The 19712-nt window shown below is 48.1% G+C and overlaps 1 protein-coding gene across 1 annotated transcript in view; it reads left to right on the top strand.

Moving 5' to 3' along the window:
* Positions 1-19712, top strand: part of LOC128703693 (otoferlin) — a 181015-nt gene that overhangs the window by 139207 nt on the left and 22096 nt on the right. The window contains exons 25-26 of the mRNA XM_070087090.1: positions 2699-2829; positions 4928-5115. Of these exons, the coding sequence (XP_069943191.1) occupies positions 2699-2829; positions 4928-5115 (319 nt within the window). The remainder of the gene's footprint in view (positions 1-2698; positions 2830-4927; positions 5116-19712) is intronic.

Raw genomic sequence — 19712 nt, 5'->3', positions numbered from 1 at the left:
GTGGAATGATGAAGTAAAGGGTGTGATAAAAGAGAAAAAGTTAGCTTATGAGAGGTTTTTACAAAGCAGAAGTGTTATAAGAAGAGTAGAGTATATGGAGAGTACAAGAAAGGTGAAGAGAGTGGTGAGAGAGTGCAAAAGGAGAGCAGATGATAGAGTGGGAGAGGCACTGTCAAGAAATTTTAATGAAAATAAGAAAAAATATTGGAGTGAGTTAAACAAGTTAAGAAAGCCTAGGGAACGTATGGATTTGTCAGTTAAAAACAGAGTAGGGGAGTTAGTAGATGGGGAGAGGGAGGTATTAGGTAGATGGCGAGAATATTTTGAGGAACTTTTAAATGTCGACAAAGAAAGGGAGGCGGTAATTTCATGCACTGGACAGGGAGGTATACCATCTTTTAGGAGTGAAAAAGAACAGGATGTGAGTGTGGGGGAGGTGTGTGAGGCATTACGTAGAATGAAAGGGGGTAAAGCAGCTGGAACTGATGGGATCATGACAGAAATGTTAAAAGCAGGGGGGGATATAGTGTTGGAGTGGTTGGTATTTTTGTTTAATAAATGTATGAAAGAGGGGAAGGTACCTAGGGATTGGCGGAGAGCATGCATAGTCCCTTTATATAAAGGGAAGGGGGACAAAAGAGATTGTAAAAGTTATAGAGGAATAAGTTTACGTACCAGGAAAAGTGTACGGTAGGGTTATAATTGAAAGAATTAGAGGTAAGACAGAATGTAGAATTGCGGACGAGCAAGGAGGCTTCAGAGTGGGTAGGGGATGTGTAGATCAAGTGTTTACATTGAAGCATATATGTGAACAGTATTTAGATAAAGGTAGGGAAGTTTATATTGCATTTATGGATTTAGAAAAGGCATATGACAGAGTGGATAGGGGAGGAATGTGGCAGATGTTGCAAGTATATGGAATAGGTGGAAAGTTACTAAATGCTGTAAAGAGTTTTTATGAGGATAGTGAGGCTCAGGTTAGGATGTGTAGAAGAGAGGGAGACTACTTCCCGGTAAAAGTAGGTCTTAGACAGGAATGTGTAATGTCACCATGGTTGTTTAATATATTTATAGATGGGGTTGTAAAAGAAGTAAGCTAGGGTGTTCGGGAGAGGGGTGGGATTAATTATGGGGAATCAAATACAAAATGGGAATTGACACAGTTGCTTTTTGCTGATGATACTGTGCTTATGGGAGATTCTAAAGAAAAATTGCAAATGTTAGTGGATGAGTTTGGGAGTGTGTGTAAAGGTAGAAAGTTGAAAGTGAACATAGAAAAGAGTAAGGTGATGAGGGTATCAAATGATTTAGACAAAGAAAAAATGGATATCAAATTGGGGAGGAGGAGTATGGAAGAAGTGAATGTTTTCAGATACTTGTGAGTTGACGTGTAGGCAGATGGATTTATGAAGGATTAGGTTAATCATAGAATTGATGAGGGAAAAAGGGTGAGTGGTGCGTTGAGGTATATGTGGAGACAAAAAACGTTATCTATGGAGGCAAAGAAGGGAATGTATGAAAGTATACTAGTACCAACACTCTTATATGGGTGTGAAGCTTGGGTTGTGAATGCAGCAGCGAGGAGGCGGTTGGAGGCAGTGGAGATGTCCTGTCTAAGAGCAATGTGTGGTGTAAATATTATGTAGAAAATTCGGAGTGTGGAAATTAGGAGAAGGTGTGCAGTTAATAAAAGTATTAGCAAGAGGGCTGAAGAGGGGTTGTTGAGGTGGTTTGGTCATTTAGAGAGAATGGATCAAAGTTGAATGACATGGAGAGCATTTAAATCTGTAGGGGAAGGAAGGCGGGGTAGGGGTCGTCCTCGAAAAGGTTGGAAGGAAGGGGTAAGGGAGGTTTTGTGGGCGAGGGGCTTGGACTTCCAGCAGGCGTGCGTGAGCGTGTTCGATCGGAGTGAATGGAGGCGAATGGTATTTGGGACCTGACGATCTGTTGGAGTGTGAGCAGGGTAATATTTAGTGGAGGGATTCAGGGAAACCGGTTATTTTTACATAACCGGACTTGAGTCCTGGAAATGGGAAGTACAATGCCTGCACTTTAAAGGAAGGGTTCGGGATATTGACGGTTTGGAGGGATATGTTGTGTATCTTTATACGTATATGCTTCTAAACTGTTGTGTTCTGAGCACCTCTGCAAAAACAGTGATTATGTGTGAGTGTGGTGAAAGTGTTGAATGATGATGAAAGTATTTTCTTTTTGGAGATTTTCTTTCTTTTTGGGTCACCCTGCCTCGGTGGGAGACGGCCGACTTTTTAATTTTGATATATATATATATATATCCATTTATAATTATATATATATATATATAGCTTGGGGGTGAGTTTTGCAAAGGACCTATCCAAGTTGGCTCGCCGCGCGTCAGGTGTTTAACCGTTGTGGGATTTGATAGTGAGGTGCTGGCCGACCCCTTATATAGCTTCCTTGGATGCTTCACTTTCATAGTTCCTTGATAATGTGAGTAGTCACGACAGCGCTATATATATATATATATATATATATATATATATATATATATATATATATATATATATATATATATATATATATATATATATATATATATATATATATATATATATATATATATATATATATATATATGATATTTTTGCTTGTTATTTTTATATCTTTCATTGTCTTTGTCATTCTAACATTTTTATGTATTCTATTTCACTACTAACAGTGAGCGAGGAGCAGCTGGCCCTGGCAGTGCTTCACCGCTGGGAGGAGGTGCCACGGGTGGGAGCCAGACTGGTGCCAGAACACATTGAGACTCGTCCTCTCTTTAACCCGGATAAGCCTGGCATCGAACAGGTGAGTAACAACATCATGTTGACGAACAGTGACTTACAATCCACCTGTGCGTGGAGTCGCATGGCACAACAGTGAACTTGGTGAACACTTTGATGCTCAGTTTCAGACATCTACAGGTAATCAGTTCTCAGTTAATGTCGGAAACACTAATTCTCTTCTCCAGTCTGCCGAATTGCAATGTGTTAGCTGTGGTATGTTTAGTCTCCAAGGTCTCCTGAGGTTTTCACCCCGTAGACTTTATCCCGGAAACCACGCCCGCACCCCCAGACCAGCTCAATTCGGCATTAAATTAACTACTGGGCGCCTCAGCTAATGGGCCTGACTGCTGAGGGACGCTCAGCCTCATTCATTTTTTTTTATAAGGACGAACTTTGTTTCCGATTTTTTTTATCTAATATCTACCTTTCTTATATTAGGTAAACGGACACATGTGCAATTTATGTGATATTTTGTGGTGCCAACGTTTCGCTTTCCAGGAACTTCGTCAAGCTTGGAGAGCGAAACGATGCCACAGTAAAAGTCACATTGGTTGCACATGTATCATTTTAGCTAAGATGCTACAGGTAATTCATTTATTTTTACTCCCTTTCTAATCCTTATTTGACACCTTACACTTCTTGATAAATACTAAATAATTAATTTTCTTTGATATCAGTTTTTACGGGATTGATTACAATTAATTTAAATACATAAAATATGCGAGAAACAACTTCGTGACTTGAGGCTCCTGACAACTGATGGATGTTGTACCATCACCAGTTTTGTTCTTGCTCTCAGATCGCGTGTTTTATTGCTATGTGAATTCAGTTTTTGCCTTCAGCTTATGGTAATTAGTTCATGGCACATGATTAACACTGTTTCATTAACTTTAAGATTATAGAACTGTGACTGTGATAATGGTATACAGTACCTGCAACTTGATAAGTAAGAAACATGTGCAACAGTTTGGTATCTGTTAGGTAAAAGGACAAAAGTGAAACTAGTGTGACATTTTATTGTGGCAACGTTTCGCTCTCCAGGTGCTTTTGGCTTGACAAAGCTCCAAGAGAAAGAAGCGTTACCACAATAAAATATCACATTAGTTGCACTTGTGTCCTTTTATCTAACATATTTTAAGTAATTCTACCACCATTATTACAGTTTGATATCTTTATACGAAATAAAGATACGTAACTGATTCACATGTGTCTTACACATATGTCTTACACAAGTGTATCATGTGTTTTTATTTGTGTCTAAGCTGCTCCAGTCACTATGATCTCAGACACTTTCCTCACACTTCTCCTTAACTACCTACGAGCATATCACTACTAATGTGAAACCATATTCCACATTAAGCATTGAGAGAATATTTCAAGCCTTTGGAAAAAAAATCAAGAATTCTAGACTATTTCGAGACTGAAAGGAATATGTTTTTAATGTTAAAATACTGATAAGTACCTACGCGGAGAGGGCACTGAATCTGTACTGTCTGGAAAGGCGTAGAATTAGGACTGATATGACTGAGGTGTATAAATGGAAGACAGGACTAAATAAAGAGGATATAAATAAGGTGCTAACAATACGTAACCAAGACAGGACTCGCAGTAATGGGTTCAAGTTGGAGAAATTTAGATTTAGAAAAGGTACAGGAGAGCAGTAGTTCGGTAGTAGAGTTGAATGAAGCTACACGGCGGGTTTGATTCATCAAACTCGCCGTGTAGCTTCATTCAAACGATTGTCTTGTGTGGTTTTAAGAATAAGTTATACAAGGTCATGAGTAGGCGTGAGTTAGATTTGCCTAGCATAGACCAGTAGGCCTACAGTAGCGTTTCTTTCTTCTTATGTTCTTAAGATACAATATGCGATTTACGATGTTTATAAAGACGTTTCGCCCACCATGGCTTTATCAAGCCATGATAAAATCCCCGAAGTACGAAAGGTTTCCTCAGTGAAAGCCATAAACTTCATATCATGTCTTATTAACGTACAGTGAAGGTATTATGACACGCCTCGTAAACACGTAGTTTTTGACAGAGGATGAAATTGTTAATAAAACGAGGAGTAAGATGTCCCAAGATTTTCAAGACTGATGTCTTATCCACGTTTCCACTAACAGGGCAAAGTTGAGATGTGGGTAGACATGTTCCCGATGGACATGCCCCTGCCCGGCCCTCCCTTGGACGTGACCCCGCGCAAGCCCAAGAGCTACGAACTGCGCATCATCATATGGAACACTGACGACGTTGTACTGGAGGACGATGCCTTCTTCACCGGCGAGAAAATGTCAGATATTTATGTCAAGGGGTGAGTACGAGCCTTACAAAATAACAGTGTTCCTTTGTCTAGTGTTTGTATGGTATCTCATGTCTCTTATCAGTTTAGCAGCCTCGTATATCATATCCCTGCAGGGTATATTACAAACCAGTAGAGTATATCGTTCTCCAGTTGGGTATATTATACTTGAGTCAGGTATATCATACACTTAAACGTGTCCAAGTTGGATATACGATATCTCAGTCGACTATGTCGATAAGTAAAAAAGATGAGTGAAACAGTATATAAGTGAAACTCGAACGTCAAAATTTGTAAGACAGAGTAAACATGAGGGAAGAGAGTTAGTATATGACTGGCCAGTTCTGCCAGCCTGAAATTTTCAGCTATTTTTGCATACCACATATACTGACACGTCAACTACCAATGAACAACGTGGAACAAACTCTATAGCCTTTTCATTACTACTACAAAATTACTTCTTATTAACATGTTGGATATTCTTCACCGTTTTCAACGAAAACATGCAATCTGTGTCAACGAAAACATGCAATCTGTGTCAACGAAAACATGCAATCTGTGTCAACGAAAACATGCAATCTGTGTCAACGAAAACATGCAATCTGTGTCAACGAAAACGATGGTCTCTCCCTTATGAAAAATAAAAAGAAAAAAATAAAATTAACTCAGAGAAACAATTGGAATTAAAAGCATGCCTTAAAGACACATTTATTACCAGTTATAAAGAAAATAAAAATATATACACAAAAATGCTGAATGTTCCTCACCGACTTACGATTTCTAAAAATATATATCTGCCTGATGATTTAATCATGGGAAAGCGCTAAGCCCTGAGGTATCATATAGCACCTGGGTAACTTGAGATATTCAAACTCGATCAAGAGCCCCTCAGAGATATCAAGGCACCTCATCCCTTGCAGGGGAAATACTGCAGAAACCTCTCGTACGGATAACAGAGGCACTGATGGGTTGAGAGGCCGCATGAAAGATGCAGTGATGGTTAAAGCGAAGCTGGAGCATCAAGTTACGGGAGGTAACTACACCTGGTGTTGGGCACTCAGTGATGTGGACGACAACTGTATGTGGGTGGTATAGTTCCAGCTGTAAGTGGGTGGTATCTATCCAGGTGTGTGTGGGTGTTATGGATCCAGGTGTATGTGGGTGGAATGGATCCAGGTGTATGTGGATGGTATGGATACAGGTGTATGTGGGTGGTATAGTTCCAGCTGTAAGTGGGTGGTATCAATCCAGGTGTGTGTGGGTGGTATGGATCCAGGTGTATGTGGGTGGAATGGATCCAGGTGTATGTGGATGGTATGGATACAGGTGTATGTGGGTGGTATGGCTCCAGGTGTAAGTGGGTGGTATGGATCCAGGTGTATTTGGGTGGTATGGCTCCGGGTGTATGTGGGTGGTATGGTTCCATGTGTGTGTGGGTGGTATCTATCCAGGTGTATGTGGGTGGTATGGCTCCATGTGTATGTGGGTGGTATGGCTCCAGGTGTATGTGGGTGGTATGGCTTCAGGTGTATTTTGGTGGTATGGCTCCAGGTGTATGTCGGTGTTACGTCTCCAGGTAAATGTGGGTGGTATGTCTCCACGTGTATGTGGGTGGTATGTCTCCAGGTGTACGTGGATGATATGGCTCCAGGTGTATGTGGGTGGTATGGATCCAGGTGTATGTAGGTGGTATGGCTCCAGGTGCATTTTGGTGGTATGGCTCCAGGTGTATGCGGGTGGTAAGTTTCCAGGTGTATGTGGGTGGTATGTCTCCAGGTGTATGTGGGTGGTATGTCTCCAGGTGTATGTGGGTGGTATGGCTCCAGGTGTATGTGGAGGGTATGGCTCCAGGTGTAGGTGGGTGGTATGTCTCCAGGTATATGTGGTGGTATGGCTCCAGTTGAATGTGGCTGGTATGGCTCCAGGTGTATGTGGGTGGTATGGCTTCAGGTGTATGTGGGTGGTATGGATACAGATGCATGTTGGTGGTATGGCTCGAGGTGTATGTGGGTGGTATGGCTCCAGTTGCATTTGGGTGGTATGTCTCCAGGTGTATGTGGGTGGTACGTCCCCAGGTGTATGTGGGTGGTATGGATCCAGGTGTATGTGTGTGGTATGACTCCAGGTGTATGTGGGTGGTACGGGTCCAGGTGTATGAGGGTGGTATATCTCTAGGTGTATGTGGGTGGTATGTCTCCAGGTGTATGTGGGTGGTATATCTCCAGGTGCATGTGGGTGGAAAGGCTCCAGGTGTATGTGGGTGGTATGTCTCCAGGTGTATGTGGGTGGTATGGCTCCAGGTGAATGTCGATGGTATGGCTCCAAGTGTATGTGGGTGGTATGTCTACAGGTGTATGTGGTGGTATGGCTCCAGGTGAATGTGGGTGGCATGGCTCCAGGTGTATGTGGGTGGTATGGCTCCAGGTGTATGTGGGTGGTATGGATACAGATGTATGTTGGTGATATATCTCGAGGTGAATGTGGGTGGTATGGCTCCAGGTGTATTTGGGTGGTATGGCTCCAGGTGTATGTGGGTGGTACGTCTCCAGGTGTATGTGGGTGGTATGGATCCAGATGTATGTGTGTGGAATGGCTCCAGGTGTATGTGGGTGGTATGGCTCCAGGTGTATGTGGGTGGTATGGCTCCAGGTGTATGTGGGTGGTATGGCTCCAGGTGTATGTGGGTGGTATGGCTCCAGGTGTATGTGGGTGGTATGGCTTCAGGTGTATGTGGGAGGTATGGCTCCAGATGTATGTGGGTGGTATGGCTCCATGTGTATGTGGGTGGTATGGATCCAGGTGTATGTGGGTGGTATGGCTCCATCTGTATGTGGGTGGTATGGCTCGAGGTGTATGTGGGTGGTATGGGTCCAGGTGTATGTGGGTGGTATGGCTCCAGTTGTATGTGGGTGGTATGGCTCGAGGTGTATGTGGGTGGTATGGGTCCAGGTGTATGTGGGTGGTACGGCTCCAGCTGTATGTGGGTGGTATGGCTCGAGGTGTATGTGGGTGGTATTGCTCCAGGTGTATGTGGGTGGTATGGCTCCAGCTGTATGTGGGTCGTATGGCTCGAGGTGTATGTGGGTGCTATGGCTCCAGGTGTATGTGAGTGGTGTGGCTCATGGTGTATGTGGGTGGTATGGCTCCAGGTGTATGTGGGTGGTATGGGTCCAGGTGTATGTGGGGGTATGGCTCGAGGTGCATGTGGGTGGTATGGGTCTAGGTGTATTTGGGTGGTATGGCTCGAGGTGAATGTGGGTGGTATGGCTTCAGGTGTATGTGGGTGGTATGGCTGGAGGTGTATGTGGGTGGTATGGCTGGAGGTGTATCTGGGTGGTATGGCTGGAGGTGTATGTGGGTGGTATGGCTGGAGGTGTATGTGGGTGGTATGGCTCGAGGTGTATGTGGGTGGTATGGCTCGAGGTGAATGTGGGTGGTATGGCTGGAGGTGTATGAGGGTGGTATGGCTCGAGGTGTATGTGGGTGGTGTGGCTGGAGTTGTATGTGGGTGGTGTGGCTGGAGGTCTATGTGGGTGGTGTGGCTGGAGGTGTATGTGGGTGGAGTGGCTGGAGGTGTATGTGGGTGGTATGGCTGGAGGTGTATGTGGGTGGTATGGCTCGAGGTGTATGTGGGTGGTATGGCTGGAGGTGTATGTGGGTGGTATGGCTGGAGGTGTATGAGGGTGGTATGGCTCGAGGTGTATGTGGGTGGTGTGGCTGGAGGTGTATGTGGGTGGTATGGCTGGATGTGTATGTGGGTGGTATATCTCGAGGTGTATGTGGGTGGTATGGCTGGAGGTGTATGTGGGTGGTGTGACTGGAGGTGTATGTGGGTGGTCTGGCTGGAGGTGTATGTGGGTGGTGTGGCTGGAGGTGTATGTGGGTTGTGTGGCTGGAGGTGCATGTGGGTGGTGTGGTTGGAGGTGTATGTGGGTGGTATGGGTCCAGGTGTATGTGGGTGGTACGGCTGGAGGTGTATGAGGGTGGTATAGCTCGAGGTGTATGTGGGTGGTATGGCTGGAGTTGTATGTGGGTGGTGCGGCTGGAGGTGTATGTGGGTGGTGTGGCTGGAGGTGTATGTGGGTGGTGTGGCTGGAGATTTATGTGGGTGGTATGGCTGGAGGTGTATGTGGGTGGTATGGCTGGAGGTGAATGTGGGTGGTATGGCTGGAGGTGTATGAGGGTGGTATGGCTCGAGGTGTCTGTGGGTGGTATGGTTGGAGTTGTATGTGGGTGGTGTGGCTGGAGGTGTATGTGGGTGGTGTGGCTGGAGGTGTATGTGGGTGGTGTGGCTGGAGGTGTATGTGGGTGGTGTGGCTGGAGGTGTATGTGGGTGGTATGGGTGGAGGTGTATGTGGGTGGTATGGCTCGAGGTGTATGTGGGTGGTGTGACTGGAGGTGTATGTGGGTGGTGTGGCTGGAGGTTTATGTGGGTGGTGTGGCTGGAGGTGTATGTGGGTGGTGTGGCTGGAGGTGCATGTGGGTGGTGTGGTTGGAGGTGTATGTGGGTGGTATGGGTCCAGGTGTATGTGGGTGGTATGGATCCAGGTGTATGTTGGTTGTATGGCTCGAGGTGTATGTGGGTGGTGTGTCTCCAGGTGTATGTGGGTGGTATGGCTCGAGGTGTATGTGGGTGGTATGGGTCCAGGTGTATGTGGGTGGTATGGCTGGAGGTGTATGTGGGTGGTATGGCTGGAGGTGAATGTGGGTGGTATGGCTGGAGGTGTATGAGGGTGGTATGGCTCGAGGTGTATGTGGGTGGTATGGTTGGAGTTGTATGTGGGTGGTGTGGCTGGAGGTGTATGTGGGTGGTGTGGCTGGAGGTGTATGTGGGTGGTGTGGCTGGAGGTGTATGTGGGTGGTGTGGCTGGAGGTGTATGTGGGTGGTATGGTTGGAGGTGTATGTGGGTGGTATGGCTCGAGGTGTATGTGGGTGGTATGGCTGGAGGTGTATGTGGGTGGTGTGACTGGAGGTGTATGTGGGTGGTGTGGCTGGAGGTGTATGTGGGTGGTGTGGCTGGAGGTGTATGTGGGTGGTGTGGCTGGAGGTGCATGTGGGTGGTGTGGTTGGAGGTGTATGTGGGTGGTATGGGTCCAGGTGTATGTGGGTGGTATGGATCCAGGTGTATGTGGGTGGTATGCCTCGAGGTGTATGTGGGTGATGTGTCTCCAGGTGTATGTGGGTGGTATGGCTCGAGGTGTATGTGGGTGGTATGGGTCCAGGTGTATGTGGGTGGTATGGCTGGAGGTGTATGTGGGTGGTATGGCTGGAGGTGTATGTGGGTGGTGTGGCTAGAGGTGTATGTGGGTGTTATGGCTGGAGGTGTATGTGGGTGGTATGGCTGCAGGAGTATGTGGGTGGTGTGGCTGGAAAGGTGTATGTGGGTGGTATGGCTGGAGGTGTATGAGGGTGCTATGGCTGGAGGTGTATGTGGGTGGTATGGCTGGAGGTGTATGTGGGTGGTGTAGCTGGAGGTGTATGTGGGTGGTATGGCTGCAGGTGTATGTGGGTGGTGTGGCTGGAGGTGTATGTGGGTGGTATGGCTGGAGGTGTATGAGGGTGGTATGGCTGGAGGTGTATGTGGGTGGTGTGGCTGGAGGTGTATATGGGTGGTGTGGCTGGAGGTGTATGTGGGCGGTATGGCTGGAGGTGGATCTCATGTTACTCCCGCACATAAAATCTAGAGAAATCCGACTCTTCTCAGGTAACTTAAAAGTTGCGTAGCAACTTTACAACGCTAAAAATCTGAGCTTTAGAAAAAGAAAGTCATGTCTGAAGCACCCATAACTGAGAGACAACCGTCACCCCTGGAGGAGCAGCTATGTTACGTGAGAGAGAACCCTCACACCTGGAGGAACAGCTATGTTATGTGAGAGAGAACCCTCACACCTGGAGGTGCAGCTATGTTATGTGAGAGAGAACCCTCACCCCTGGAGGAGCAGCTATGTTATGTGAGAAAGAACCCTCACCCCTGGAGGAGCAGCTATGTTATGTGAGAGAGAACACTCACCCCTGGAGGAGCAGCTATCTTATGTGAGAGAGAACCCTCACACCTGGAGGAGCAGCTATGTTATGTGAGAAAGAACCCTCACCCCTGGAGGAGCAGCTATGTTATGTGAGAAAGAACCCTCACCCCTGGAGGAGCAGCTATGTTATGTGAGAGAGAACCCTCACCCCTGGAGGAGCAGCTATGTTATGTGAGAGAGAACCCTCACCCTCGAGGAGCAGCTATGTTATGTGAGAGAGAACCCTCACCCCTGGAGGAGCAGCTATGTTGTGTGAGAGAGAACCGTCACCCCTGGAGGAGCAGCTATGTTATGTGAGAGAAAACCCTCACACTTGGAGGAGCATCTATGTTATGTGAGAGAGAACCCTCACATCGGGAGGAGCAGCTATGTTATGTGAGAGAGAACCCTCACCCCTGGAGAAGCAGATATGTTATGTGAGAGAGAACCCTCACACCTGGAAGAGCAGCTATTTTATGTGAGAGAGAACCCTCACACCTGGAGGAGCAGCTATTTTATGTGAGAGAGAACCCTCACACCTGGAGGAGCAGCTATGTTATGTGAGAGAGAACCCTCACACCTGGAGGAGCAGCTATGTTATGTGAGAGAGAACCCTCACACCTGTAGGAGCAGCTATGTTATGTGAGAGAGAACCCTCACCACTGGAGGAGCAGCTATGTTATGTGAGAGAGAACCCTCACCCCTGGAGGAGCAGCTATGTTATGTGAGAGAGAACCCTCACCCTGGAGGAGCAGCTATGTTATGTGAGAGAGAACCCTCACCCCTGGAGGAGCAGCTATGTTATGTGAGAGAGAACCGTCACCCCTGGAATAGCAGGTATGTTATGTGAGAGAAAACCCTCACACTTGGAGGAGCATCTATGTTACGTGAGAGAGAACCCTCACATCGGGAGGAGCAGCTATGTTATGTGAGAGAGAACCCTCACCCCTGGAGAAGCAGATATGTTATGTGAGAGAGAACACTCACACCTGGAGGAGCAGCTATTTTATGTGAGAGAGAACCCTCACACCTGGAGGAGCAGCTATTTTATGTGAGAGAGAACTCTCACACCTGGAGGAGCAGCTATGTTATGTGAGAGAGAACCCTCACACCTGGAGGAGCAGCTTTGTTATGTGAAAGAGAACCCTCACACCTGGAGGAGCAGCTATGTTATGTGAGAGAGAACCCTCACCCCTGGAGGAGCAGCTATGTTATGTGAGAGAGAACCCTCACCCCTGGAGGAGCAGTTATGTTATGTGAGAGAGAACCCTCACCCCGGGAGGAGCAGCTATGTTATGTGAGAGAGAACCCTCACACCTGGAGGAGCAGCTATGTTATTTGAGAGAGAACCCTCACCCCTGGAGGAGCAGCTATGTTATGTGAGAGAGAACCCTCACACCTGGAGGACCAGCTATGTTATGTGAGGGAGAACCCTCACACCTGGAGGAGCAGCTATGTTATGTGAGGGAGAACCCTCACACCTGGAGGAGCAGCTATGTTATGTGAGAGAGAACCCTCACTCCTGGAGGAGCAGCTATGTTATGTGAGAGAGAGCCCTCACGCCTGGAGGAGCAGCTATGTTATGTGAGAGAGAACCCTCACACCTGGAGGAGCAGCTATGTTATATGAGAGAGAACCCTCACCCCGGGAGGAGAAGCTATGTTATGTGAGAGAGAACCCTCGCCCCTGTAGGAGCAGCTATGTTATGTGAGAGAGAAACCTCACCCCTGGAGGAGCAGCTATGTTATGTGAGAGAGAACCCTCACCCAGGGAGGAGCAGCTATGTTATGTGAGAGAGAACCGTCACCCCTGGAGGAGCAGCTACGTTATGTGAGAGAGAACCCTTATCCCTGGAAAAGCAGCTATGTTATGTGAGAGAGAGCCCTCACACCTGGAGGAGCAGCTATGTTATGTGAGAGAGAACCCTCACACCTGAAGGAGCAGCTATGTTATGTGAGAGAGAACCCTCACCCTTGGAGGAGCAGCTATGTTATGTGAGAGAGAACCCTCTCCCCTGGAGGAGCAGCTATGTTATGTGAGAGAGAACCCTCAAATCTGGAGGAGAACCTATGTTATGTGAGAGAGAACCGTCACCCCTGGAGGAGCAGCTATGTTATGTGAGAGAGAACCCTCACACCTGGAGGAGCAGCTATGTTATGTGAGAGAGAACCCTCACACCTGGAGGAGCAGCTATGTTATTTGAGAGAGAACCCTCACACCTGGAGGAGCAGCTATGTTATGTGAGAGACAACCCTCACACCTGGAGGAGCAGCTATGTTATGTGAGAGAGAACCCTCACACCTGGAGGAGCAGCTATGTTATGTGAGAGAGAACCCTCACCCCTGGAGGAGCAGCTATGTTATGTGAGAGAGAACCCTCACACCTGGAGGAGCAGCTATGTTATGTGAGAGAGAACCCTCACCCCTGGAGGAGCAGCTATGTTATGTGAGAGAGAACCCTCACCCCGGGAGGAGCAGCTATGTTATGTGAGAGAGAACCCTCACACCTGGAGGAGCAGCTATGTTATGTGAGAGAGAACCCTCACCCCGGAAGGAGCAACTATGTTATGTGAGAGAGAACCCTCACCCCTGGAGGACCAGCTATGTTATTTGAGGGAGAACCCTCACACCTGGAGGAGCAGCTATGTTATGTGAGAGAGAACCCTCACCCCTGGAGGAGCAGCTATGTTATGTGAGAGAGAGCCCTCACCCCTTGAGGAGCAGCTATGTTATGTGAGAGAGAACCCTCACACCTGGAGGAGCAGCTATGTTATATGAGAGAGAACCCTCACCCCGGGAGGAGAAGCTATGTTATGTGAGAGAGAACCCTCGCCCCTGGAGGAGCAGCTATGTTATGTGAGAGAGAAACCTCACCCCTGGAGGAGCAGCTATGTTATGTGAGAGAGAACCCTCACCCAGGGAGGAGCAGCTATCTTATGTGAGAGAGAACCGTCACCCCTGGAGGAGCAGCTACGTTACGTGAGAGAGAACCCTTATCCCTGGAAGAGCAGCTATGTTATGTGAGAGAGAGCCCTCACACCTGGAGGAGCAGCTATGTTATGTGAGAGAGAACCCTCACACCTGGAGCAGCAGCTATGTTATGTGAGAGAGAACCCTCACCCCTGGAGGAGCAGCTATGTTATGTGAGAGAGAACCCTCTCCCCTGGAGGAGCAGCTATGTTATGTGAGAGAGAACCCTCACACCTGGAGGAGAAGCTATGTTATGTGAGAGAGAACCGTCACCCCTGGAGGAGCAGCTATGTTATGTGAGAGAGAACCCTCACACCTGGAGGAGCAGCTATGTTATGTGAGAGAGAACCCTCACACCTGGAGGAGCAGCTATGTTATTTGAGAGAGAACCCTCACACCTGGAGGAGCAGCTATGTTATGTGAGAGAGAACCCTCACACCTGGAGGAGCAGCTATGTTATGTGAGAGAGAACCCTCACACCTGGAGGAGCAGCTATGTTATGTGAGAGAGAACCCTCACCCCTGGAGGAGCAGCTATGTTATGTGAGAGAGAACCCTCACACCTGGAGGAGCAGCTATGTTATGTGAGAGAGAACCCTCACCCCTGGAGGAGCAGCTATGTTATGTGAGAGAGAACCCTCACCCCGGGAGGAGCAGCTATGTTATGTGAGAGAGAACCCTCACACCTGGAGGAGCAGCTATGTTATGTGAGAGAGAACCCTCACCCCGGGAGGAGCAACTATGTTATGTGAGAGAGAACCCTCACCCCTGAAGGAGCAGCTATGTTATGTGAGAGAGAACCCTCACACCTGGAGGAGCAGCTATGTTATGTGAGAGAGAACCCTCACCCCTGGAGGAGCAGCTATGTTATGTGAGAGAGAACCCTCACCCCTGGAGGAGCAGCTATGTTATGTGAGAGAACCCTCACCTCTGGAGAAGAAGCTATGTTATGTGAGAGAGAACCCTCACCCCTGGAGGAGCAGCTATGTTATGTGAGAGAGAGAACCCTCATCCCTGGAGGAGCAGCTATCTTGTGTGAGAGAGAACCCTCACCCCTGGAGGAGCAGCTATGTTATGTGAGAGAGAACCCTCACCCCTGGAGGAGCAGCTATGTTATGTGAGAGAGAACCCTCACACCTGGAGGAACTGCTATGTTGTGTGAGAGAAAACCCTTACACCTGGAGGAGCAGCTATGTTATGTGAGAGAGAACCCTCACACCTGGAGGAGCAGCTATGTTATGTGAGAGAGAACCCTCACACCTGGAGGAGCAGCTATGTTATGTGAGAGAGAACCCTCACACCTGGAGGAGCAGCTATGTTATGTGAGACAGAACCCTCACATCTGGAGGAGCTGCTATGTTATGTGAGAGAGAACCGTCACACCTGGAGGAACAGCTATGCTGTGTGAGAGAAAACCCTCACACCTGGAGGAGCAGCTATGTTATGTGAGAGAGAACCCTCACCCCTCGAGGAGCAGCTACGTTATGTGAGAGAGAACCCTCACACCTGGAGGAGCAGCTATGTTATGTGATAGAGAACCCTCACACCTGGAGGAGCAGCTATGTTATGTGAGAGAGAACCCTCACACCTGGAGGAGAAGCTATGTTGTGTGAGAGAGAACCCTCACACCTGGAGGAGCAGCTATGTTATGTGAGAGGGAACCCTCGCACCTGGAGGAGCAGCTATGTTATGTGAGAGAGAACCCTCACACCTGGAGGTGAAGCTATGTTATGTGAGAGAGAACCCTCACACCTGGAGGAGCAGCTATGTTATATGAGAGAGAACCCTCACACCTGGAAGAGCAGCTATTTTATGTGAGAGAGAACGCTCACACCTGGAGGAGCAGCTATGTTATGTGAGAGAGAACCCTCACAAATGGAGGAGCAGCTATGCTGTGTTAGAGAAAAAGCTCACACTTGGAGGAGCAGCTATGTTATGTGAGAGAGAACCCTCACACCTGGAGGAGCAGCTATGTTATGTGAGAGAGAACCCTCACCCCTGGAGGAGCAGCTATGTTAAGTGAGAGAGAACCCTCACCCCTGGAGGGGCAGCTATGTTATGTGAGAGAGAACCCTCACCCCTGGAGGAGCAGCTATGTTATGTGAGAGAGAACCCTCACCCCTGTAGGAGCAGCTATGTTATGTGAGAGAGAACCCTCACCCCTGGAGGAGCAGCTATGTTTTGTGAGAGAGAACCCTCACCCCTGGATGAGCAGCTATGTTATGTGAGAGAGAATCCTCACCTCTGAAAGAACAGCTATGCTATGTGAGAGAGAACCCTCACACCTGGAGGTGCAGCTATGTTATGTGAGAGAGAACCCTCACACCTGGAGGAGCAACTACGTTATGTGAGAGAGAACCCTCACACCTGGAGGAGCAGCTATGTTATGTGAGAGAGAACCCTCACACCTGGAGGAGCAGCTATTTTATGTGAGTGAAAACCCTCACACCTGGAGGAGCAGCTATGTTATGTGAGAGAGAACCCTCACAAATGGAGGAGCAGCTATGTTATGTGAGAGAGAACCCTCACACCTGGAGGAGCAGCTATGTTATGTGAGAGAGAACCCTCACATCTGGAGGAGCAGCTATGTTATGTGAGAGAGAACCGTCACACCTGGAGGAACAGCTATGTTGTGTGAGAGAAAACCCTCACACCTGGAGGAGCAGCTATGTTATGTGAGAGAGAACCCTCACACCTCGAGGAGCAGCTACGTTATGTGAGAGAGAACCCTCACACCTGGAGGAGCAGCTATGTTATGTGAGAGAGAACCCTCACACCTGGAGGAGCAGCTATGTTATGTGAGAGAGAACCCTCACACCTGGAGGAGCAGCTATGTTGTGTGAGAGAGAACCCTCACACCTGGAGGAGCAGCTATGTTATGTGAGAGAGAACCCTCACACCTGGAGGAGCAGCTATGTTATGTGAGAGAGAACCCTCACACCTGGAGGAGCAGCTATGTTATATGAGAGAGAACCCTCACACCTGGAAGAGCAGCTATTTTATGTGAGAGAGAACCCTCACACCTGGAGGAGCAGCTATGTTATGTGAGAGAGAACCATCACACCTGGAGGAGCAGCTATGTTATGTGAGAGAGAGCCCTCACACCTGGAGAAGCAGCTATGTTATGTGAGAGAGAGCCCTCACACCTGGAGGAGCAGCTATGTTGTGTGAGAGAGAACCCTCACACCTGGAGGAGCAGCTATGTTATGTGAGAGAACCCTCACACCTGGAGGAGCAGCTATGTTATGTGACAGAGAACCCTCACCCCTGGAGGAGCAGCTATGTTATGTGAGAGAGAACCCTCACCCCTGGAGGGGCAGCTATGTTATGTGAGAGAGAACCCTCACCCCTGGAGGAGCAGCTATGTTATGTGAGAGAGAACCCTCACCCCTGTAGGAGCAGCTATGTTATGTGAGAGAGAACCCTCACCCCTGGAGGAGCAGCTATGTTATGTGAGAGAGAACCCTCACCCCTGGAGGAGCAGCTATGTTATGTGAGAGAGAACCCTCACCCCTGTAGGAGCAGCTATGTTATGTGAGAGAGAACCCTCACCCCTGGAGGAGCAGCTATGTTTTGTGAGAGAGAACCCTCACCCCTGGATGAGCAGCTATGTTATGTGAGAGAGAACCCTCACCCCTGAAAGAGCAGCTATGTTATGTTAGAGAGAACCCTCACACCTGGAGGAGCAGCTATGTTATGTGAGAGAGAACCCTCACACCTGGAGGAGCAGCTATGTTATGTGAGAGACAACCCTCACACTTGGAGGAGCAGCTATGTTGTGTGAGAGAGAACCCTCACACCTGGAGGAGCAGCTATGTTATGTGAGAGAGAACCCTCACACCTGGAGGAGCAGCTATGTTATGTGAGAGAGAACCCTCACACCTGGAGGAGCAACTATGTTATGTGAGAGAGAACCCTCACACCTGGAGGAGCAGCTATGTTATGTGAGAGAGAACCCTCACACCTGGAGGAGCAGCTATTTTATGTGAGTGAAAACCCTCACACCTGGAGGAGCAGCTATGTTATGTGAGAGAGAACCCTCACAAATGGAGGAGCAGCTATGCTGTGTGAGAGAAAAACGTCACACCTGGAGGAGCAACTATGTTATGTGAGAGAGAACGCTCACCCCTGGAGGAGCAGCTATGTTATGTGAGAGAGAACCCTCACCCTTGGAGGAGCAGCTATGTTATGTGAGAGAACCCTCACCCCTGAAGGAGCAGCTATGTTATGTGAGAGAGAACCCTCACCCCTGGAGGAACAGCTATATTATGTGAGAGAGAACCCTCACCCCTGGAGGAGCAGCTATGTTATGTGAGAAAGAACCCTCACCCCTGGTGGAGCAGCTATGTTATGTGAGAGAGAACCCTCACCCTTGGAGGAGCAGCTATGTTATGTGAGAGAGAACCCTCACCCTTGGAGGAGCAGCTATGTTATGAGAAGAGAACCCTCACACCTGGAGGAGCAGCTATGTTATGTGAGAGAGAACCCTCACTCCTGGAGCAGCAGCTATGTTATGTGAGAGAGAACCCTCACCCCTGGAGGAGCAGCTATGTTATGTGAGAGAGAACCCTCACCCCTGGAGGAGCAGCTATGTTATGTGAGAGAGAACCCTCACCCCTGGAGGAGCAGCTATGTTATGTGAGAGAGAACCCTCACACCTGGAGGATCAGCTATGTTATGTGGGAGAGATCCTTCACAACTGGAGGATCAAGAATGTTATATGGGAGAGAATCCTCACACCTAGAGGATCAGTTATGTTATGTGGGAGAGAACCCTCATAACTGGAGGATCAGCTATGTTATGTGGGAGAGAACCGTCACCCGGAGGATCAGCTATGTTATGTGAGAGAGAACCCTCATCCCTGGAGGATCAGCTATGTTAAGTGGAAGAGAATCCTCACCCCTGGAGGATCAGCTATCTTCCGTGGGAGAGAACCCTCACCCCTGGAGGATCAGCTGTGTTATATGGGAGAGAGCCCTCACCCCTGGAGGATCAGCTACGTTATGTTGTAGAGAACCCTTATCAATGGAGGATCAGCTATGTTATGTCGGAGAGAATTCTCATACCTGGAAGATCAATGTTAGAAAACCCTCACAACTGGAGAATCAGCTATGTTATGTGGAAGAGAATCCTCACAACTGGAGGATCAGCTATGTTATGTGGAAGAGAACCCTCACAACTGGAGGATCGACAATATTACCTGGGAGAGAACCCTCACACCTGGAGGATCGACAGTATTACCTGGGAGTGAACCTTCACACCTGAAGGATCAAGAATTTTATGTGGGACAGAACCCTCACTCCTGGAGGATCGACAGTGTTAAGTGGGAGAGAACCCTCACACCTGGAGGATCGACAATATTACCTGGGAGAGAACCCTCACACCTGGAAAATCGACCATATTACCTGGGAGAGAACCTTCACACCTGGAGGATCAACAATGTTACCTGGGAGAGAACCTTCACACCTGGATGATCAACTATATTCCCTTGGAGAGAACCTCACACCTGGAGGATCAACACTATTATCTGGGAGGGAACCTTCACACCTGGAGGATCAACAATATAACCTAGGAGAGAACCTGACACCTGGAGGATCAACTATATTACATGGGAGACAATCCTCACACCTGGAGG

This window comes from Cherax quadricarinatus, chromosome 20 (genome assembly GCF_038502225.1).
Source record: "Cherax quadricarinatus isolate ZL_2023a chromosome 20, ASM3850222v1, whole genome shotgun sequence".
Classification (NCBI taxonomy): Eukaryota; Metazoa; Arthropoda; class Malacostraca; order Decapoda; family Parastacidae; genus Cherax; species Cherax quadricarinatus.
Note: the sequence above shows the minus strand (reverse complement) of the source record. Positions and strands in the feature narration are given on the sequence as shown.